This window comes from Pelophylax lessonae (assembly GCF_965119305.1).
Source record: "Pelophylax lessonae genome assembly, chromosome: 13".
Classification (NCBI taxonomy): Eukaryota; Metazoa; Chordata; class Amphibia; order Anura; family Ranidae; genus Pelophylax; species Pelophylax lessonae.
The window spans coordinates 34,470,537-34,494,816 of record NC_138780.1 but is presented as its reverse complement, the minus strand read 5'-3'; the positions used below and the strand labels follow the sequence as shown (position 1 = coordinate 34,494,816).

At 47.4% G+C, this 24,280-nt stretch overlaps 2 protein-coding genes across 2 annotated transcripts in view; both read right to left on the bottom strand.

Annotated features, from left to right (window-relative positions):
- Window positions 1-15,363, bottom strand: part of LOC309569142 (uncharacterized protein) — a gene marked incomplete at its 5' end in the record, with an annotated part of 31,714 nt that extends 16,351 nt beyond the window's left edge. The window contains 2 exons of the mRNA XM_082274904.1: window positions 7,292-7,621; window positions 15,312-15,363. Coding sequence (XP_082131030.1) covers window positions 7,292-7,621; window positions 15,312-15,363 — 382 coding nt within the window. The remainder of the gene's footprint in view (window positions 1-7,291; window positions 7,622-15,311) is intronic.
- Window positions 7,514-24,280, bottom strand: part of LOC309569141 (uncharacterized protein) — a gene marked incomplete at its 5' end in the record, with an annotated part of 71,650 nt that continues 54,883 nt past the window's right edge. The window contains one exon of the mRNA XM_082274903.1: window positions 7,514-7,621. The remainder of the gene's footprint in view (window positions 7,622-24,280) is intronic.

The following is a 24,280-nucleotide window of genomic DNA, read 5'->3' as shown; positions in this document are numbered from 1 at the left end:
TGTAAAAATGACACTGGCAGGGAAGGGGTTAACTTTATTAGTGATTAAGGGGTTAAGTGTGTCCCTAGGGGCGTGATTCTAACTGTAAAGGGGCTTGGCTTGTGATGTAACCACAGAGACATACGATCCTACATAGTAGGATCGTATGATCTCTGTTCTTACACCAGGGAGAATGACAGGCGGCTTTGTTTACATCAGCCGCCTGCCTTTCTCCCTCTCCAGCGGGAGATCGCGAGTGACCGGCGGACATCGGAGCCGCCGGTCACTCGCGCGGGGATCCCAGTGAACGAGCGGGGGCGGGAGAGCGCCTCTGGTGGCGCGCGCTCGTCCCCTGCAGGCTCCTGGGCGAGCAACGTAGTACTACGTCACTTTGCCCAGGAGGGGCTGACTGTCACAGTAAATATACTGTGGGCAGTCGGCAAGCGGTTAACCTGTGCTGCATTCCCCAGGATCTCACATCACCCTTACCTAGGTGCTGCAGGGCTGCAGGCAAAAGACAGGGTGAGGTAAGTATACAGTGTATCCTTTTATTCCCAAGAGGTCTGCTTTAAATTCTTCCTTCATCAAAGACAAAAACAATGGAATTTTATTTACACATTTCATTATGTTATTTTTTTTTTTTAAGATGATATCACTTACCGTATATACTCGAGTATAAGCCGACCCGAATATAAGCAGAGACCCCTACTTTTGCCACAAAAAACTAGGAAAACGTATTGACTCGAGTATAAGCCTAGGGTGGGAAATGCTGCAGCTACTGGACCCAACTGGACCACCACGAGACACAAAACAGGGGCTGCGTGCATGGTACAGGAGATGGCGCAGGTCATAGTACAGGCATTGCAAAGGTCATGGTAAGGGCATGGCACAGGTGATGGTACAGGCATGGCACAGGTGAAGGTATAGGCATGGCACAGGTCATGGTACATGCATGTTACAGGTCATGGTACAGGCATGGCACAGGTCACAGTACAGGCATGTCACAGGTCATGGTACAGGCATGGCACAGGTGATGGTATAGGCATAGCACAGGTGATGGTATAGGCATGGCACAGTAAGTACAGGCATGGCACAGTATGTACAGGCATGGCACAGTATGTATAGGCATGGCACAGTAGGTATAGGCATGGCACAGTAATTACAGGCATGGCACAGTATGTACAGGCATGGCACAGTATGTATAGGCATGGCACAGTAGGTATAGGCATGGCACAGTAGGTATAGGCATGGCACAGTAATTACAGGCATGGCACAGGAGATGCAGTGCTGCGGGCATGGTACAGGAGAATTTCCTGTACCATGCCCGCAGCACTGCATGAGGAAATACAGGGGCTGCGGAGGCATCTCACTTACCTGTCGGTGAGGCGCCGTCTTCGATTTAAAAATCGCGCCACCCGGAGCCGCCATACGTCACCGCAAATGCGCCACCGATGCTCGGGAAAAGCCGAACACGTTCGGCTATTTCCGGGCATGCGGCACATGCGCAGTGACACGTCGGCGCCGAGCGGCGCCATTTTTAAAAAGACACTCCAGTCAGTGACTCGAGTATAAGCCGAGGGGTGCATTTTCAGCATGAAAAAACATGCTGAAAAACTCGGCTTATACTCGAGTATATACGGTATATAAAATATAATGAATAGAATACAAATCCCTCTTATTTTACAAGCAGGCAAAAGTGGTGTTGATGTAAGATCTTATATACATTAAACATCTGTGAGACAAGAATCTCAGCCTTTTCATTGTGACTAAGAGCGACATAGTAGAACACTTTGCTGCGTCTGTGAAGGCCATGAGACCGTGAAGCTGCACCCAGAAATCGGCTAGCAAGGAAAGCCATACGTTTGATAAGAGAAGTACAACATTGGAAACTATCGCAATCATTTCACTGAGACAGCTAGTACCAAGTAAAGGCTGATCAAGCAAGCAGCTTTAATACGGAACAGATTAACATGTCTGACACAAGTGACAATACAGTGCTATCCAAGAAGAAGTCAGTCCTGAAGACCCTATTGCACAAGATATCTAAAATTCCTTTCAGAAGCTTTTCACTGACATCTCACTTATTACCAAAAACGTTCATCAATATGTAGAGCTATCCCCGAATGAGCTGCTTGGTAATTTGGGTTCTCTGTTTTGCACCTCGATTCCAAGAACAACCATTGCCCCACCTAGTTGAATTAAAGTCACTGCAAACGCTTATAAGAACATACATGAGCATGGATACCTTTAACTTGGTTGTGAGACGATACCAGTACTAAGAGAAACTAATTTAGAGTGCACTCTAGAGGTGGTTATACTATAGCCCAGGTCTACTGCAGAGCTACTCCTACAGGCAATACCAGGAGTTCTTGTAGGGTGGCTTATCTGAATAGACAGTCCTACACCGTACCCTTCAGCCGGCTAAAGTTGAGGCTCATATTGCCAGTGGTGCACATAAGCGTAGTCCCCATGGGAATCTGCAAGCAGTATTATAAGCTGTATGGCGATTGCCTAACCTTCTTAAGCTTAGTTTCTGATAGAGGTTGTGACCACACGGCCCTCTTACCAATTCAGCTTTAAAGCCACAGAAGCCCAACTATGTGGATGTCCTCCCTTTTGACTCATGAACTCATCAAGTGTAGTGCTCTAGCTTTGGTACAGTGCAAAACTTCCTCCAGTAGTAACTCGGCCCCAGTCTCAGCGCTCCCTGATCCTCACTCCATCTCTTGTCTCCCAGCTGTGTGAGATTGTTTCCTCTGCTCCAACTACCAGCAAGTCTAGATGGGCAATGTTCTCACTCTGAACTCCCACAGCAAAAAGACTGTGCTGTTCAAACTGCACCCCAGGAAGGTACCACTTCTTTCTCCTCCCCTGGAAACTGTAGTCCATTGATTAATAGAGGTCCGCTCACTTCCTGAACTTCAACTCCCACACTCTATTGTGGCCAACCTCAAAGTTCTTTTGACTCACATGCTCCCCTTGCTGATGGGAAGTGGCAGTGTGCTTAGATCTAGCTTGTCTATTTAGTCACAATTCAAGTGTAGCTGCCGACAGTGTCATGACTTGCTTGTTGCAGTCAAATGCGGTCGGATGTATGTGACCTCATGTATTTAAATTTGAGTTTCGTTTAAAATGGTTGGGTGTCACTCTTTAGTTGACCACTTAACCTTTTGGTTTGATTGTAGCAATACAATTTGAATACAATTTGATTATATATATATGTCAATACTGTGTAAGGGTATTCCCCTGGAGACCTGAAAGTCACTTGTCCATAGTGTTGCCGTATGTTTAAACACAATTTTCATATTAATATGTGGTCTATTTATACCTAGACATGATTATGTGCTGTGATGGACCTAAATGTGCATTTTTTGTATTTGGATCTAATGCGGCACTTTTCTTATAAATTTGGACCCTATACGGCACTATCCTTAGAGATGCTGCCAATCCATTATGACCACAACCAAGATGGCGACGGATGACTCGGGCCTCCAGGGAGGATCCTCCGTGTGGTTGTTATTTAAGAGGTGGCGTCAGTGCGCCGCCCGTACCTTGAGAACGTCAGTTTTTGACGAAACGTACGTCGGTCGCGGCGTGCTGACGTCACCTCTACGAGACGAGACGATACTCAGGCGGGTGTTTGAAGCCGACTGGCCTGCGGCTCCAATTCAGCACTTTTTTATATCACTCTTGTAAGTGCATTTCTTTGTTTTATCTTATTTTAATAAATGGTTTTACGCTATGGGCTCTCCCCTTATCATTTATTCTATGTGATATCGGAGTACCTTTGTGGACCAGCCTCAATATTAAGGGAGATTTCATTCTATTGTCTGGTGGATTGCCATACATCAGCTGCACCCTGATTACTACATGCAATTTGGTTGCTGACATCTGGTAAGCAGGAATTCCTGGTGGTGGCCGTGTTTTATTTGAGTGATCAATATCGCACGATTTACCTACAGATTTCTGGTAATTAATTGGGAGCACGGAGGTGGTTCTTTAATTTCTACTTGTTCAATAAGACCTGTTATGCTCACTCTGTCTTACTTCTGGTAAGCAGCCTGTGGTGGTGGTGCACACTTATTATTCCCTTGACACACTCGGGAGATTTAATATCTATACAGTATCACGCTATGTTTGTCTTATGTTTTATTACATTATTCACGGATCTACATCCCTGAGTGGATACCATCTGTGAGGAGTCCCCTGCAGAATTCCATTTGGCCTGGCTTCTGTGTATATCAATGCTCATCTTGCTGCTACATCCGGTAAGCAGTACCTATAGATACTGAATTTATTCGGGCTTTAAATAAATGTCCATACATACACAAGTTTAAGGGCATTTTTCTGTCAAATTCTGGCAGAAAAAAAGATCCAGCAATTTTAAATTATAAATTCATACGCCCGTGTGCATAATGGCTAATGTGGAGGTGCCCAAATCTTGTGACATACTTCAACCAGGGGATATAATATGCAAATGGGGTTTTCAATGCGGACCTACCCAATGACTCACTGAAATGTATTTGAAAACACCTCAACACTTTCTCATCCTGTTCTAATAGCAGTATCCTGGGCCGTTTTTTCTGCATTAAATTTATTAGCATGGAAATGTATCTCAAACCTGCTACCCACCCTGAAAAATGGGCAGATAGAGATGTCAACTGTACTATCATCTGAGAAATTAAAGTGATATTAACCACTTAAGCCCCGGAGGATTTGGCTGCTCAATGACCAGGCCCTATTTTGCGTTTCGGCACTGCGTGACTTTAACGGACAATTGCACATTGTCGTCCTTTTTTTCCCACAAACAGAGCTTTCTTTTGGTGGTATTTGATCACCTGTGCGATTTTTACTTTTTGCGCTATAAACAAAAAAAGAGCAACAATTTTGAAAAAATAACAATATTTTTCACATTTTTTTATATGAAATTCATGAAAAAAAAATGTAAAAATCAAATTTTTTTAACATTTTAGGCCAATTTGTTTTCTGCTACTTATTTTTGGTAAAAAAAAATCGCAATAAGCGTATTTTGATTGGTTTGCGCAAAAGTTATTGCGTTTACTAAGTAAGGGAAAGATTTATGTCATTTTTATTGTTTTTTTTTTTTAACTAGTAATGGCGGCGATCTGTGGTTTTTTTTGCGGGACTGCGACATTGCGGCGGACAGATCGGACCCTTGACTGACATTTTTGACACTTTTGGGGGTACCAGTGACATTACTACAGTAATCAGTGCTATACATATGCACTGTTACTGTAAAAATGACACTGGCAGGGAAGGGATTAACTTTACTGGTGATCAAGGGGTTAAGTATGTCCCTAGGGGCGTGATTTTAACTGTTAGGGGGCATTGCTTGTGATGTAATCACAGAGACATGCGATCCTATATAGCAGGATCGCATAGCCTCTGTCATGATCTAAGGGAGAATGACAGACGGTTGTGTTTACATCAGCCGTCTGCCTTTCTCCCTCTTCTGTGAGAGATCGCGAATGACCGGGGGACATCGGAGCCGCCGGTCACACGCACGGGGGGATGTCAGGGAACGAGCGGGGGCGGGAGCGCGCCTCCGGCGGTGCGCGCTCACCCCCTAGAGGCTCGTGGGCGAGTGACGTAGTACTACGTCACTTTGCCCCGGAGGGGCTGAGTGCCGCAGTATATAGTCGTGCTGCGGTCGGCCCCTCCTGACTACTGACCTGACCCCCGGATACTTCTCAGATCCCCCGCTGAAACTCTGGGCTCCTCCCCCTTGCGGAGTGCCCCTATAGAAAGCTGCTTGCTATAGGGGTACTCATTCGTGCTCATTCCTGACCCCCGCTCTCTGGGTTCGTAAGATACACACAATGGTGGTTTCCCTCACCTATGCTACCCCCTCCCTGGCTGTGATTGACAGCAGTGAGAGCTAATGGTTCTCGCTGCTGTGTCTCAGCCAATGAGCAGACAGAGACATGAGAGACCATCCACTTTCGTTAACATAGCTGGATCGGGCTCAGGTAAGTATCAGGGAAATGCAGGGGTAGCTGCATACTGCAGGTTTGCTGTTCCACAATTGCATATCCTACTTCTCTAACGTGGGTTTTTACATTTAGGCTCGGTTCACATTTATGCGATGCGGGAAGGCTGCGAATCCGCAGCCTGTTCCCGCATCGCACACGCACCCCCAGCAGTTCACACTGCCATATGCGATACGCTGGGGGTGTCAATGTAATCTTAACGACACCCCCAGTTTGATCGCAGTGCGATCGTGCAGTTTGCACAGGAGCGGATCGCACAAGTGTGAACCGCTGTGCGATCCGATCCTGATGCGGCTGCAAAAATGCCTCCTGTGCGTGTTTGCTCTGGGTGCGATGCGAATTTAGCCATACAAACTGTATGGCTAAACTCGCACCGCACAGCTGATCGCATGTAATGCCGGAGCAGTGCGCTCCGATATTACATGCGAACCCGGCACTCGCACAAATGTGAACCGGGGCTAAATGGAAAAAGGAAAATTCCTGGAAGTCACGCATCTCTACAAAACCCCACAAGAAGGTATATAAGAGCCACAGCCTTGGCTCCAACCAGGCCACACCTCAAAGCATTTCACATTCCATCCATGGAGCTTAGTCATGGGGATCAACCTTACCCGTTTTACTGTCCCTATTCCCTGCAACCAGGGGCTGACTGGCAACTTCGGGCCAGGGGGCAAGTACAAACCAGAGGCCCATAGTGCAGTGACTTGGCCCCCTCCCACTCTACCTCTTCCTCGTGTCCCCCTGACCCCCATTCCAGGCTAAAGCTCCACTCCAGGAACTCTCTACTTACCGGGCAAATCCTGGCCATCAGTGGGCAGTTGGAGGGAGCTGGTTAATGGCCTCTGCTCAGACACAGTTTACACTACCCATGCAGGGGGGGGGGGGGGGCTGCGGTCTGTCCTTGTCTTCATCCTGCGCTCAGTAGGTTAGCAGTGGGGACTATTACTTCCCTTCACCAGGAATCCTTTAGGCATGTCTGTGGCAGAAGTGATGCAGCCTTTTTAGGGCACATCAGAGAGGCCCGGGGGGCAATTGCCCCCCTGCCCCCTGGCCCAGTCCTCCCCTGCCTGCAACCCCCACAATGTGTGTTTACTCAAATTTTTAATGCAAGATACCAAATCATAGAATCTGCTTAGGTGCTTATTACAGTCAAAAATCAATGAATATGTTCAGCTGTATGTATAATTTTTACAGGATGGAGAACTACAAACTGAATGACCTAAAGAATATGCAATGGAACACAACCTTTTTATTTACCACAATACTGAATTAAGAATTAGAAAAGTGAAAAAATATATTACCTCCAACAATAAGAGCTGTTCCGTTGCCAAACATAACATTTTTTTTATGAAAGGGGACACAGTAATATACTCCAGAGTCCTGTATGCTTATATTGTATATTTCTAGAACAGGGCTGGTGTCCTGCTTACAGTTGTACTTCTCAGAAGAATTGTCTTGTCTACAGAATGCAACTTTTTCCAGCGTGTTGGGGTCCCTCCAAGTCCTCCGAAACCAGTAGAGCATTCTAGTTCCATTTAGTGAGTCATGGCTGACCAAGCATGAAATATTCAAGGAGCCTCCAGAAGGAGCATATGTCAATTTGTGAGACTGACAGAGTTTGATAGCTGCTCCTGTAAAATAAAATATATGAACAGAGTAGTAGTCATTGTTGCTTTATTTCTAGTTAAAGGGAAGTGGTTTGTATATATTTTCTATATAGTTACATAGTTACTTAGTAGTTGAGGTTGAATAAAGACAATAGTCCATCCAGTTCAACCTGTGTAGGTGTGTGTGGATGTAATCATTTCACATACCCCTGAATGTTTTGATCTTTGAGATGTACGCCCAAAAGTCTTTTAAAAGTAGACATACTCCCCGCAGTTACTACCATTTGTGGTAGAGAGTTCCACAATCTTATTGCCCTTACTGTAAAAAAACCCCTGTGTAGCCTTAGGTTAAATCGCTTCTCCTCTAATCGCATTGTATGGCCTTGTGTCCTCTTATATTCCTTGTGACTGAATAGATTTTTTCTATGCGGAGATCACAGTTGAGGTATTTGTAAATCACTATCATGTTCCCTCTCAGGCGCTCTTCATAATTAAGGTCTTCCAATCCCCTAATTAGTTTAGTTGCCCTTCTCTGAACTCTCTTCAGCTCCAACACATCCCTCCTGAGGACTGGCGATCAGAACTGGACAGAGTACTCCAGATGTGGTCAGACCTTTTATAAAGTGGTAGGATTCATAGGCGTGCGCACAGGGTGTGCCGGGTGTGCCTGGGCACACCCTAATCACCTAGGGCACATTAGCATTATCGCTCTGTTTGCCAGTGAGGTGATGGGAAAGATCTCCCTCGGACCTGCTCTGCCATAAGAGAAGTGCCACACACTTCTATATCACTTTGCCAGCAGGGAGAGTAATGTATCGGGGCCATGTACATGTAGGCAAACACATGCATGTGTATTTAAACTTTGGGGTGCACATCCTAATGCAATAGGCTGCGCACACCTATGGTAGGATTATAGTTTCATCTCTGGAATATATCCCCTTCCTTATGCATGCTAATATTCTGCCGGCTTTGGCAGCTGCAGCTTGACATTGCATGCTATTGCTAAGTCTATCTTCTACTTAGACTCCCAGATCCCGCTCCATTTTTGATTTCCCCAGAGGTTCCCCCCCTAAAGCGTATTTTGCGTTTATGTTTTTAGTCCCCAAGTGCAATACCTTACATTTCTCCTCATTAAACCTCATTTGCCATGTAGTTGCCATGTATTTTGTTCAGCTCATTCTTCAGCTCATTCTGTACGATTTCTGCATCATGATGTGAAGTTATTATCCTGCTTAATTTTGTGTCATCTGCAAAAAGTGAGATTGAGCTAACGATCCCGTCCTCAATGCTATTTATGAATAAATTGAACAAAATTGGTCCCAGGACTGAGCCTTGGGGGACCCCACTTACCACCCCAGACCTAAGTATGCATTATTTATTACCACTCTTTGGACATGCCCCTTTAACCAGGTTTCTATCCAAGAGCAAACCTTGTGGTCGATGCCTGCAGACCTGCTTTTGTAAATTAAGCGTTTGTGGGGAGCTGTATCAAATGTCTTAGCAAAATGCAGATACACCACATCCATAGGTCTCCTGCTATATAGCTCACAGCTCACCTCCTCGTAGAATGTTAACAGATTGGTTTGACAAGAAAGCCCTTTTTTAAACCCGTGCTGATTACTGCTGATGATGTTGTTGTCTTTAGCAAATTCTTGGATATAGTCCCTTATCATCCCTTCTAGTAGTTTACATACTATTGACGTCAGGCTGACCGGCCTACAATTTCCAGGGATATGCCTCTGCCCTTTTTTGAATATTGGTATCACGTTAGCTTTCCTCCAATCACCTGGTACAGTTCCTGTCAAAATACTATCTGCAAAGATCAGGATCAGTGTTCTAGATATATAAATATATAAACTTCAAAAAAGAGAGTAGGTATAATTATAAAACCAAGCCCACTCACCCAGCGCTATACCAATATAAATCAAACAATCAACAGTAATATAAAACTCATAAAACAGCTGCTGGTATTAAATCAATTATTGCTAACAAAGGTGCAAAGATTGCTCAAACCTGATATGAAGGAACAAAGGTCGCACTAGCAGTGCTACATAAATTATAATAATATGAAACATATATATAAAAAAAAAAAAAAAGTGAAAAAAGTCCACAATATATATATATGTACTATCACTTTGCAGCATGTACTTTCAAAGGTGTTGGAAGATCAGTGTAAAGATGACGTGTAATAGTCCAAGAACCACTGTACTTCCACGATCTACAATGCACCTCCACCACACCACTGTGAAGTTCCAGTAAAAATGGACACTCACCAGAAATAACTTTCCATGAGCTTTGATCAAAACCTCTTAACCTCCCTGGCGGTATGATTATGTCAGGAATTACATACCAAAAGCGGTACAATTGTTTTCATGGAAATTTGGCGTTATGTATTATAGGCCTACAATTCTTAGTAATTACTGACTTAAACCTGACCAAAACAAGAGTCTAGTAGACATCCCAGATGTGATAAATTTGAAACACAAACGCGTGAATTATAATCGAATCAATAATAATATTTTATTATTTAATATATAATATATATAATAAAATTATATTATTGATTAGATTATAATTCATGCATTATATATTGTATATAGATATATGTGTGTGTGTGTATATATATATATATATATATATATATATATATATATATATACACACACACATATATATATATATATATATAATATATAACGCATGAATTATAATAATTGAATCAATAATATAATTTTATATATATATATATGTGTGTGTGCATATATATATATATATATATATATATATATATTTATAATATAAAATGTGTTTTGTGTTTTGTGCAACGTTTTTTTTTTTTTTTTTAATTTCCCTCCCTAGTTCCGCTCCCATGCAGCATTGCTGCTGCAGGGAACGGAACTAGGAAGTGATCACACCGACGGAGGACGGAGGGACTCTCGGCTGGCGATCTCAGCAATGAGAGATCATCGCTGGATAGCCAGGAGAAGGTAAGAGAACACCGCTGCGCTCTCTGCACATCCAACCCGAGCGTGACTCAGGGTTACGGATCCTGCAATGAAAAATCCACCCCGAGTCACGCTCGGGATTACCGCCTAGGTGGTTAATTGCTTGTGTCTCCAAGAAAAAGGAACACTGTCCCGCTGCTCACCAGATCAGACTCCTCCCTTGTCCACCAATCAATCAGCGTATAGTTATGCTTAGCCAGATAGGGAAGTCAGAACTACTGATCTGTCCCTGCCTGTTAGTGAGAAGATCCACCTGCTTTGTTTACATAAGTAGGCGGGTTCTTCTCTCCGTTTATCGGACGATCGGGGGAGGAAGGGGGCAATCGCTGCCTCCCCTCCCCCGGCCCGACTCCCGCTGTTTCTAAACACAGCGGGGGCGCGCATCCGGCGGTGCGCGTGACCGAAACCGCTTCCCCTGCAGTCATGTAGTACTACGTGACTGGACCCAGGGAGCCGTACTGCCACAGTAATATTACTGTGGGCGGTCGGCAAGCGGTTAATTCCCTTCCCTACAATCCAGTGGGCTCTCACAATTCCCAGGACTCCTGGGATATAAATTCCACTATTTTCCACTCTTAGGTGTTTAGAGACCCAGAGACTGGGTATGTTAGCTGTCAGTGTGTGTGCGTGTGCGCGTGCGTGTGTCCTCGTCCCAGTGTGCAGGTGAGGGCATGCAGCTTCATTCTGCGCCTCAGACACGGTGCTGGGCACTGTGTAGCTGGCTCTGGGAATACCGCTTTTTCAGTGGACAGGCCCTTTATCTTCAGTCACCTCCCACTCCTAAGATTTCTGCAACTGCCTGGACATCCAGACCAAAAATCACCTCCACCTTCCCTCTGTATGCCGAAGTTGATCTCTTTTCAGAGTTGTTTAACAGGTGGTGAGTAGGGTTGAGCGAACACCTAGATGTCCGTGTTCGACGGGTTCGGCCGAACTTTAAAAAAAAGTCCGGGTCCGTGTCCCGGACTTTTACCGAACTTTTCCCGGACACCGAACCCCATTGAAGTCAATGGGGACCCGAACTTTAAGGCACTAAAATGGCTCTAAAACACCAAAGGAAAGGGCTAGAGTGCTGCAAATGGCAGCAAAACGTAATTAAGAGCATGGCAAGTGCTCTGCAAACAAATGTGGATAGGGAAATAACTTAAAACAACAAAAAAAAAACAGAAAAATAAAACAATGTTCTTCTTCATCTCTGAAGGACGAGGCCCATATGGAGTAGGAGGGAGGTTGAGGTGGTGGTGGATGTGGCGGTGACATAGGCGTGCGCACAGGGTGTGCTGGGTGTGCCTGGGCACACCCTAATCACCTAGGGCACATAGCATTGCCAGTGAGGAGATGGGAAAGATCTCCCTGGGACCTGCTCTGCTCTATTTCTCCTTGCCTACAGGTACATGGCCCCGATACATTACTCTCCCTGCTGGCAAACACATGCATGTGTATTTCAACTTTGGGGTGCACACCTTAATGCAATAGGCTGCGCACACCTATGGGCGGTGTAGGTGGAAGCGGCGGTGGAGGAGGACCAGGGCCGGATTAACAGCATCATGGGCTTGGTGCTGAGGATTTTGAAGGGCCTTAAGGGCCGTGCCTTGCCATGCACCCAGAGGAGGAAGGGTGCAGCCATGCATGCCTAATTCAACATGGGATGCTGTCTCTGAAGCCCATAAACACATCCATGCATCGCCAACTGTCCCTCCTTGTCCGGCCTTCACGCTGTGTGGGGAGGTTCTGAGGGTGCTGCCTGGGGAAGCGAGCATAGAAGCCAGACTTCTGTGTTTACAAGTGACAGAAGAGCGGTAACAGTGAATATGGCCAACCCGGGGCCTATATAAAAGGTAGGGGCCTGGAGCTGCAGCTCCAATAGCCCCTACATTAATCTGGCCCTGAGGAGGAGGACGAGGTAGCCAACACTGCTTCTTTTCAAAAATTTTAAATGAGGGTACACCCCAAAAGAGTGAGAAAGAGCAAAAATGGAACAATGGGTGGGTAAGGTCGGTATCCATTGCTATTCTGCATAAGGTACGGAAAAGTCCCGTGGGATCCATGCCTGGTTCATTTTAATGAACGTGAGCTTGTCCACATTGTCTCTGGACAGGCGGCTGCGCTTGTCTGTTATAACGCCCCCAGCCGTGCTAAATACCCGTTCAGATAATACACTGGCTGCAGGGCACGCCAGCACCTCCAAGGCGTAAAGGGCAAGCTCAAGCTATGTGCCCAATTTGGAGACCCAGAAGTTGAAGGGGGCAGACCCGTCATTCACTACATGTAGGCGTGTGCACACATACTGCTCCACCATGTTGGTAAAATGCTGCCTCCTGCTAAGACGTTCCATCTGAGCTGCTGGTGCTGCTGTTTGTTGTGGCGTGCTGACAAAGCTTTTCCACATTTCGGCCATGCTAACCCTGCCTTCTGAGGTGCTGGCGGTGCCCTGGTTGCGTTGGCGACCTCCTCCTCCTCCTCCTCTGCCTTGTGCTTCCACTGTGGCCCCGCTGTCAGATGGGAATGCCAGCAGCATGGCGTCTACCAGCGTGCGCTTGTACTCGCGCATCTTGCGATCGCGCTCCAGTGAGTGAATTAAGGACGGTACGTTGTCCTTGTAACGGGGATCCAGCAGCGTGGCCACCCAGTAATCAGCACAAGTTAGAATGTGGGCAACTCGGCGGTCGTTGTGGAGACACTGCAGCATGTAATCGCTCATGTGTGCCAGGCTGCCCAGAGGCAACGAAAGGCTGTCCTCTGTGGGAGGTGTATCGTCCGTGTCCTCTGTATCCCCCCAGCCACGCACCAGTGATGGCCATGAGCTGGCCTGGGTGCCACCCTGCTGTGAACATGGTTCCATCTCCTCCTCCAGCTCCTCCTCCTCCTCATCCTCCTCATCCTCCAGAACTGTGCCCCTGCTGGACAATTGCGTCCCTGGCGTTTGCGTGTGCAGGAACCCACCCTCGGAGCCCCTTGCGAATGACTGCCCTGAAAGCCTTGGAAATGTTACCTCTTCATCCTCCTCCTCCTCCTCATCCTGTGCCACATCCTCTTCCATCATCGCCCGAATTGTTTTTTCAAGGAGGCATAGAAGTGGGATAGTTAAGCTGAGAACGGCGTCATTGCCACTGGCCATGTTGGTGGAGTACTCAAAACAGCGCAACAAGGCACACAGGTCTCGCATGGAGGCCCAGTTAAATTAAATAGCGGAATAGAAAATATGATCCAAAAAAAGTGTATGTATATCACACGTACACAACCACACTGGGCCCCAATTACTATTGTTTGTACCCCTAAAAGGCTAGATGAGGAGTAGGGGGGGTATGGAACAGGCAGCACCCTCAAACCTTCAGAAGTATGAGATGAACCCCAACAACTTGGAAAGGTGGATCTCTCTCACACGTACCGACACAGACTATCCCCCAATTTAACTGATCCCCAAAGGTTTTTGATTAAATAGCGGAATAGAAAATATGATCCCAAAAAAGTGTATGTATATCACACGTACACAACCACACTGGGCCCCAATTACTATTGTTTGTACCCCTAAAAGGCTAGATGAGGAGTAGGGGGAGTATGGAACAGGCAGCACCCTCAAACCTTCAGAAGTATGAGATGAACCCCAACAACTTGGAAAGGTGGATCTCTCTCACACGTACCGACACAGACTATCCCGCAATTCAATTGATCCTCAAAGGTTTTTATTGAATAGCGGAATAGGAAATATGATCAAAAAAAAGTGTATGTATATCACACGTACACAACCACACTAGGCCCCAATTACTATTGTTTGTACCCCTAAAAGGCTAGATGAGGAGTAGGGGGGGTATGGAACAGGCAGCACCCTCAAACCTTCAGAAGTATGAGATGAACCCCAACAACTTGGAAAGGTGGATCTCTCTCACACGTACCAACACAGACTATCCCCCAATTTAACTGATCCCCAAAGGTTTTTGATTAAATAGCGGAATAGAAAATCCGATCCAAAAAAAGTGTATGTATATCACACGTACACAACCACACTAGGCCCCAATTACTATTGTTTGTACCCCTAAAAGGCTAGATGAGGAGTAGGGGGGGTATGGAACAGGCAGCACCCTCAAACCTTCAGAAGTATGAGATGAACCCCAACAACTTGGAAAGGTGGATCTCTCTCACACGTACCAACACAGACTATCCCCCAATTTAACTGATCCCCAAAGGTTTTTGATTAAATAGCGGAATAGAAAATATGATCCCAAAAAAGTGTATGTATATCACACGTACACAACCACACTAGGCCCCAATTACTATTGTTTGTACCCCTAAAAGGCTAGGAGTGCCGCTTAGACCCTCAAATAACATACCCACTGGGCTCCCACTGCTCCTCCGTGATCCCCTGTGCAGGCCGATCTGCTTATTTTCCATCTAGGCGGCCGGGATCCGGAGCTCCGAGACTGAGGCCTACACCCCTGTTGAAGCCGCGGTCTTTCCTAGCGGTCGCCGCGGCCCGACGTCCGGCGCGGCGGCGGCTACACAGGCCCAAACAGACTGCCTGCCTCCCTCCCACAGGCACCCGCCACCTGCCAGAGCCCACAGGACCCGCCATCCGCCATCCAGGGACTCTATTGGGCAACAAAAGAACACCCAAAGTGGCGGCCTAGCAGCCCTGGAAACAGTGATCTTTCCTGCAGACTCCATCCATCCACCAGAAGCTGGGTAAGCTCCCAACACCTCACACTGCTTACCCAAAGTAAACCCTGAGGGGCGTGGATTGGCACCGGACCCGAATGGCCGCATGTTAGCTCGGCTCCACGCACTGGGGATCTACTAAACGCTTTTTCGGGTGCCTTCAACCTCCAAATCATGCTCAGATCGGGTCGCAGCGCCTCAGCCAGCCGGGCGATGCCTGATCAGGAGACCCAGCTCACGGGAAACATCCCAGCCATCTTCCGCACGCAGAAGAACAGCCAGCGTGCGGCCTCTCCGGCTCCCGCGCCCAGCTCTCCCATGGCGCAACCCTCTATCGCCTCCGGATCCCAGGCTCAGCCGACCACCGCAGTACCCCTTCCGAGCCTCACGGATCTTCAAAATGTGGCCGCGGACATTAAATCCACCTTGGGCTCTGCTATATCAGAACTCACTGCAGAACTACGCTCAGTGACCGCCAGACTTGACGTCACAGAGAAGGCCTCTGCCACTCATGCGGCCGCCATCAAGCAGCTCCAGAGGGGCACGGACCTGTACACATCCCACCTCATCGAGATAAACCGCCACCTTGAGGATCTGGACAATCGGGGAAGGAGGCATAATATCCGCTTGCGGGGCCTCCCGGAGTCTGTGGAACCCCCCGACTTGACCACCTCGCTAACAACGATCTTCAACGACCTCCTCGAGAGACCGGCGGACACCCCGATCGATTTCGAGAGAGCACACCGGGCCCTGCGCCCCCGAGCGGGAGACTCCGACCCACCTCGCGATGTGATCTGCTGCCTGGTGAGTTACCCCCTTAAAGAAGCAATTCTCAGAAAAGCGAGGGGCCGGGATCGCGTACAGTTTGAGGGGACTGAGCTGAAACTCTTCCAGGACCTCTCGCCCATCACTCTGCAAAATCGCAGAGCCCTACGCCCCCTACTAGAAGCCCTCCGCACCAGAGGTATCACATACAGGTGGCGCTTTCCATTTTGCCTCTTTGCCACCTTTCGGGGCAGGTCCGCATCCTTAAAAATCCCTGATGACATACCTGCTTTCTGCGATGCCTTTGACATTCCTGTGATGGACCTGCCCGACTGGTATGGAGAGTTCTACACACCAGACCCCTGGATCTCAGTTACCGTCTCCAATACCCCTAAAGCACAGAGAAGCAGACAACGCAGAAGACGCCTTTCACACCACGATGCTACTCCCATGCGCTCCAGAGATGATCGTCGCTCAAGTCCTCTTCGATCGCCAGCCCGCCAACGGGAGAAGTTGAAGCTCTGAACTTTCTAGCTGATCGCTGATGCCTGACTGATACTTCCTTAAAGGTACTCTTGTCCCATTCCCCCCTTGGTCCTACCCCCCCATACACCTCATACCCCCCTGCTCTGGACTTTGTCATTGTGACTCTATCCAGCTACAACCCCCAGTCCTCGCTGCCCCTTCTGATCCATTTTTCTCTGTCAGTTGGCAGCCGACACCCTTACTGATTTAGACTGCTCCATTGACTCTGATGTCCACATTTCACCCCCCTCCCCCCCTTCTTGGTCATTCGATCCCTCCTATACATCGCCCACGGATGTGTCACTGATCCCCATTCCCCCCGATATCCTCCCTTGTTTTCCTCTCCCCTTGATTCTCCACAGGTTTTATCATCTCGATTCAGCGCTTCTGAAGACTCAGAACTACTAACCTACCTGACATTGCTCCATGAACCTCGGTGTTCACTGCGAGCCCCATGGATGGCATTTTTCATACATCACCACTGGCTGCTACAGGTTTCCCATTACGATTATTCTAGATATTTAATGTTTAACCTACATGCTGTCTTGTCATTAGCTTATGCCGCCTTTATTTTGTCAGTATTTGCTATTACATGGGGGGAAAGGGAGATGAGCTGCTTTGATTTGCCTCAAACTGCCTAAACTTTGCATGTATTCTTGCTACGACCACACCTTGATGACAAAAGAGATTGAGATGCTGTATTTCATAGGAATGTTATTTATGGTATGATAAGTAGCTCTGGACACTGAACTGTTGGTCGCGGTCCCTCCTAATCCCCCTCCCTCCTCCTCATTAATGACGACTATACCTCCTCCCCAGGACCCTCATTCCCCACTCCCCCTCCCATCCTACTGTTTTCTGTGACTACCTCCCCCTACCTATACAACTCGTACCGCCCGACCAGACTGATGCTGCTCCCCACGATATAATCGCTTTCCTCACCTCCCGGAATACCTACGATCTCCCTTCCAAACCAACACCTCCCCCCTTTTTAACTAAGCTTGTGGACACCAACAATTCCCCTCCAGACACCACTCCTGAGACTGACACAGACCGACCCTGATTTCCCATTAGGCCACATAAACGGGGACAGGGGACTGAATCGGCTCGAGAGTACCTACCGTTAATTCACTAACTGTTTACTTCATGCACAGGCAAGCTAAGATGTTGACCTTGTTGTCCTCTTCCCAGGATACAACCTATCTGTTACAGCTATTGTTACCAGATTTCTCCCCTGTGTTTACGCTGTATTACACTTCAGGTTCTTTCTTTTTGTTTTATGTCTAATACACTGTTTGAAACTTGTTTATTGTTGGTTATTCGGTATTACCCACCTCAGGCTACCACTTTAATATACCTAATGACCCTCTCTGTCTCACTGATTGTGGCACCCACCGCCATTTATAACACATGCTCTGCTGATCCCCAGTGCGGAGCCGTCCCATGCATAACTTGGGATCGTATCCAGACTATTGTTCCCCACCTCAACAGCAGTTTATACTGTCTGTTGACCTGCGACACTTTGTGTCTTTCCCCCCTACCCCTCCTCTAGCGGCTGGTCATTCCGATTTGCTGATAGAGGGAAGCTAGGGGACCTTATTTGCTCTCCTTTTCCTTGTGTTTTTCTCCGGCCTCCTCCTTCCCGACCCTCCCCACATTAGCCCCCCGCTTTTCCCCTTTTCCCCCCTTCCCTCCTCTCCCCTTGTCTCCCTTCTGGTCCCCCCTACATATCTCCTCTCCCCCTCATCCCTTATCACCCCCCTTTTTTTATCTCTTCCCCCCTCTGCCCCGTTTCTCTTCTTTTCTGATACACCCTCTCATACTCCCTGATTTGTCTCCCTTTTTGAGTGGACGTCATCATGCCTGCCCCTGCCATGACCAAAACGCAACGCACTATCAAGATTCTTTCGTCCAATGCCCAGGGATTGAACGTTCCTGAAAAGCGCTCACAATTTCTAGCCGAAGCCTCACGTTTGCGGGCCCAAATAGTATTAGTGCAGGAAACTCATTTCAAAACGGGTGATCCGCTTTCCTTCTCTAATAAGCACTTCCCTACAGCGTTTCATGCTACTTCTGAAGGTTCCAAATCACGTGGAGTTTCTATCTTACTTGCTAAGCAAGTCGACTTCAAGCCTCTGGACGTTAGATCGGATCCAGAGGGTAGATTCCTCTTTGTTAAAGGCCACCTTAACTCTCGACCAGTGACCCTAGCCAATATATACGCGCCAAATACCAAACAAATACCTTTTTTCCGAACAGTATGCCAGGAACTTGCAGACTTCACTACCGGACTCTTGATATTTGGGGGAGATTTTAATGCCCCTCTCAATCCCCTCCTAGATTCATCAACCGGTGCGTCAGTGCTGCCATTCCGGGCACTGCGCCAAATTCACCTTCAACTTCGATCCTTGCATCTTCATGATTCCTGGAGGACGTTATTCCCTAACGATAGGGACTACACATTCTTCTCCGCCCCCCACTCCAAATTTTCAAGAATCGACTACATTTTTCTTTCACAAACAGACCTGCCTTTCCTTTCGGGTGCCACTATTGAACCTAGGATCCTCTCAGATCATAGTCCTATAACCATGACGCTCCGATTCCCTGAACTTGTCACAAAGTCCAAAACGTGGAGATTGAACCCCTCGCTCCTCAAGGATGGGCCAGTTCTCTCCAGCCTGCAGTCTAAACTTAGGGAATACTTCGAGATTAACGACACTCCGGACACCACACCTCTTGTTCAATGGGAAGCACATAAGTGCGTAATTAGAGGCGAACTCCTAGCAATAGCAGCCTCCCTGAAAAAAGAACGCCAACGCGAACTTCAAGACCTATATTCCCGACTTACCGTCCTCGAGACGGCACACAAACGCTCTCATGCCCAAGCAGCCGCGTCGGAACTATCTGAGACCCGTTCGCGCTTGAAAGAACTATTAGGCCTCCAAGCACATCGTAGACTTGTCCTTAGCCGTAAAGTGTTTTACGAACAGGGTAATAAAAGTGGTCGTCTTCTAGCCCGGGCCTCCCGCCCTAAAACTAATCTCGCCTCCATCTATACCATCAGAGATTCGGCGGGCAATCTCCACTCCTCTAATGAGGCTATCGCCCATCAATTTGAGGAATTTTATAAGGGCCTATACAACCTCTCCCCAGCTCCTGGCAGTCCTACCCAGACTGCATCAAGAACATCTCAACTCGAGAATTTTTTCAAATCTCATGGCTTATCCCCCCTATCCACCCAAGACGCAGAAGCTCTTGAATCTCCCATCACCACCGAAGAGCTCACTAGAGCTCTACGCGAGATGAAGCCGGGCAAAGCACCTGGACCTGATGGTCTTCCCCTCCTATACTTTCGGGCCTTTGAGGACATACTCAAACCTCACTTTGTTAGAGCCTTTAGGAGTCTTGCAGAATCCCAGCATCAATCCACGTCGCTTTTAGAAGCCTACATTACAGTGATCCCCAAGGAAGGTAAGGACGAGACGCTAGTTTCCAGCTATCGTCCTATCTCCCTTCTAAATGTAGATGCTAAACTTTATGCCAAGATTTTGGCCAACCGGCTTGTCCCGCTCCTTCCTTCCCTGGTCTCTTTGGACCAAGTTGGGTTCATCCCGGGGAGGGAGGCGCGGGACAACACCACTAGGGCACTTAACGTTCACCACTGGCTTACCTCCCATAACCTCCCCGGTTTCTTTCTCTCCCTGGACGCTGAAAAGGCGTTCGACAGAGTGGCCTGGGACTATCTCTCCTCTATGCTGATATCCATGGGATTGCGAGAGAGAATGCTACTGAGTATACGCGCTCTATACACCAATCAGGTAGCCCGAGTACGGGTTAATGGCCACCTGTCGAACGCCTTTCACCTTTCCAATGGCACACGACAGGGCTGCCCCCTGTCCCCCATCCTCTTTGTACTCTCTCTGGAACCCTTTTTAAATATGATCCGCTCGAACCCCAACATACGTGGAATCCCGATAGGTGACAACACTCACAAGGTAGCGGCATTCGCGGATGATATGCTACTTTTTCTTTCTCACCCGCACGTCTCCCTGCCAAACTTGCTTCAAGACCTTGCACTCTTTCACTCCCTCTCAAATCTTAAAGTTAATTATTCCAAATCCATGGCCCTGAATGTCACTCTACCTAATGTGGACCTGCAGAGATGCAAAACTAATTTCCCTTTCATATGGGCACCAGCGTCCATCCCCTATCTGGGCATACACATACCCCGCCGCCTTGAATCCCTCTTTGACACCAATTATAAACCCTTACTGACAGCTATTTGCAGCGACCTACGGGCGTGGAAGAATATACGCGTTTCGTGGTTTGGCAGGGCCGCCCTACTCAAGATGTCTATCCTTCCCAGACTGTTGTATCTATTCCAGGCGGCTCCCATTCAACTCCCGGCTTCATTCTTCACGACCCTTCGGACTACCTGTTCTAAATTTTTGTGGGATGGGAAACCTCCCAGGATCAAACTCACCCGCCTGATGGCCCCTAAACACAAAGGTGGCCTGGGCCTCCCGGACTTACAGACCTATCACAAGGCATGCATCCTGACCAGACTTCTGGACTGGAATCTTCACTCCTCCAGCAAACTGGTTGTGAATCTTGAAAATTCCTTTTCAGTAATCCCGCTTCACTTACTGGCTTGGATGCCCTTCTCTTCCGTTCCCCTATCTCTTAAATGTCACCCCCTTATTGGACCTCCGCTCCTGGTCCACGACAAGTGGCGCAAAAAGCTCCGGATCAAGCCGCGGGTTGGCCCCTTAACCTCTTTGAGGATGAATCCCGCATTTCCACTCGGCAACTCACTTAATTTCCTTCGACACAATTGGCCTCATCAGGAAATACTTGCTCACTGTTTTTTCAAGGATGGAAATCTCCTCTCCTGGGAAGAGATTAATCGCTCCATAACACCATACACTCTTCCACTCTGGTCCTATTTCCAGATTCGACACTTTCTTACTACCTCAGCTACCTCTAGCGATTGGTCGAGACCCCCGACCCCTTTGGAAGCTATCAGCATCCGCGCCAAACCACAGCGACACTTGATTTCGGAACTCTATGGCCACCTACTCGACGCTCCTCCAGTCGCTCTGGCCCCCTTTGCGCAAGCCTGGTCCCGTGACCTCCAACTCTCCCTTTCTGAAAAGGACTGGGAAACTATGTGCCGCTCGGTTCACCGGGCCTCTATTAACGTCACCACCCAGGAAAATGGATATAAAATCCTAACGCGTTGGTACAGGACGCCAGATAGAATTCATAAATTTCAACCTGGGGTTCCCGACACCTGTTGGAGGTGCCGTCAGGAAACCGGATCCATGCTTCACATCTGGTGGTCCTGCCCCAATATCCAGCCTTTCTGGGAGATGGTTCACAGGTTGGTGCGTGAGGTCACGTCTTATGACCTTCCCCTGACCCCCGGCCATTTTCTTCTCAACCACGTCCCAGCCACTCAAAACACACCCAGGCCGATCCTTGCCCGCCACATGCTAACTGCTGCTAAACTATGCCTGCCATGCCATTGGAAATCAACCTCCATTCCATCTTCTAGGGAATGGTTCCTTAGACTCAATAGAATTGAGGAAATGGAGGAATTAATCAGCATTTCAAATGATCAAATCCACAAGTTTTCAGCCCTATGGATAGATTGGATCAGATTCAAGGATACCGCCACTTACAAATCAATTATGGAAACCAAAGACAACACTTCATGATTTAATTGATACACCTTTGATCATATACTGTTCCTTTTCATCCCCGCCTGCCCTCTTTTCTTTACTTTAACCCCCACTCACCCCCCTCTACATCCCTTGCTCCCCCCCCCCCCTCCTCTTCCCCACCCCTCACCCCTCTTCCCCTTCCCCATCATTCCCACCCGTTCTGTTGTTTGTCTGTTTGTCTCCTCTTCTTGGTAAAAATTGATTACCTATCCGATAATTAGTGGGTACTAGCTTGCATCCCGGCCATATTCAACCCCTGCCCTATGTACAACATGGATAGCACTTCCCAGTTAATGGTGCCGCTGTGGCACATGTTGCCTTCCCCACGCATATCCTTAACTAATATGGCCCCCTGCCTCAGGTAACCCCGATTTTCAGTTTAGACAGACTCGTGGCCATGTTATCTGTATGACTACTCTCCATGAACCCACTGTTATAACGAAGATGTTTATTCCGCTTAATTTTTGCCATGTTATTTCAAGTTTGTGTTATCTTACCATTCACTCTTCTTTATTTGTGTATACATTCCATGCTTTTGTACTTATGTGTAATGTATATTATGTATGTTTTCTATTTAAAACTCAATAAAAAAAAAAATTTCTTATGGAAAAAAAAAAAAAAAGGCTAGGAGTAGGGGGAGTATGGAACAGGCAGCACCCTCAAACCTTCAGAAGTATGAGATGAACCCCAACAACTTGGAAAGGTGGATCTCTCTCACACGTACCAACACAGACTATCCCCCAATTTAACTGATCCCCAAAGGTTTTTGATTAAATAGCGGAATAGAAAATATGATCCCAAAAAAGTGTATGTATATCACACGTACACAACCACACTAGGCCCCAATTACTATTGTTTGTACCCCTAAAAGGCTAGGAGTAGGGGGAGTATGGAACAGGCAGCACCCTCAAACCTTCAGAAGTATGAGATGAACCCCAACAACTTGGAAAGGTGGATCTCTCTCACACGTACCAACACAGACTATCCCCCAATTTAACTGATCCCCAAAGGTTTTTGATTAAATAGCGGAATAGAAAATATGATCCCAAAAAAGTGTATGTATATCACACGTACACAACCACACTAGGCCCCAATTACTATTGTTTGTACCCCTAAAAGGCTAGGAGTAGGGGGAGTATGGAACAGGCAGCACCCTCAAACCTTCAGAAGTATGAGATGAACCCCAACAACTTGGAAAGGTGGATCTCTCTCACACGTACCAACACAGACTATCCCCCAATTTAACTGATCCCCAAAGGTTTTTGATTAAATAGCGGAATAGAAAATATGATCCCAAAAAAGTGTATGTATATCACACGTACACAACCACACTAGGCCCCAATTACTATTGTTTGTACCCCTAAAAGGCTAGATGAGGAGTAGGGGGAGTATGGAACAGGCAGCACCCTCAAACCTTCAGAAGTATGAGATTGTGTTCACTGTACCCCACAAAGATTGAGTTCACTGCACCCCACAATGATTGTGTTCACTGCACCCCACAAAGATTGTGTTCACTGCACCTCACAAAGATTGTGTTCACTGTACCCCCCCAAAGATTGTGTTCACTGCACCCCACAAAGATTCTGTTCACTGTACCCCACAAAGATTGTGTTCACTGCACCCCAAAAAGATTGTGTTCACTGCACCCCAAAAAGGATGTTGTTCACTGCACCCCAAAAAGGATGTTGTTCACTCCACCCCAAAAAGATTGTGTTCACTGCACCCCACAAAGATTGTGTTCACTGCACCCCAAAAAGATTGTGTTCACTGCACCCCAAAAATGATTTTGTTCACTGCACCCCAAAAAGGATGTTGTTCACTCCACCCCAAAAAGATTGTGTTCACTGCACCCCAAAAAGATTGTGTTCACTGCACCCCACAAAGGATTTTGTTCACTGCACCCCAAAAAGATTGTGTTCACTGCACCCCAAAAAGGATGTTGTTCACTGCACCCCAAAAAGGATTTTGTTCACTGCACCCCAAAAAGATTGTGTTCACTGCACCCCACA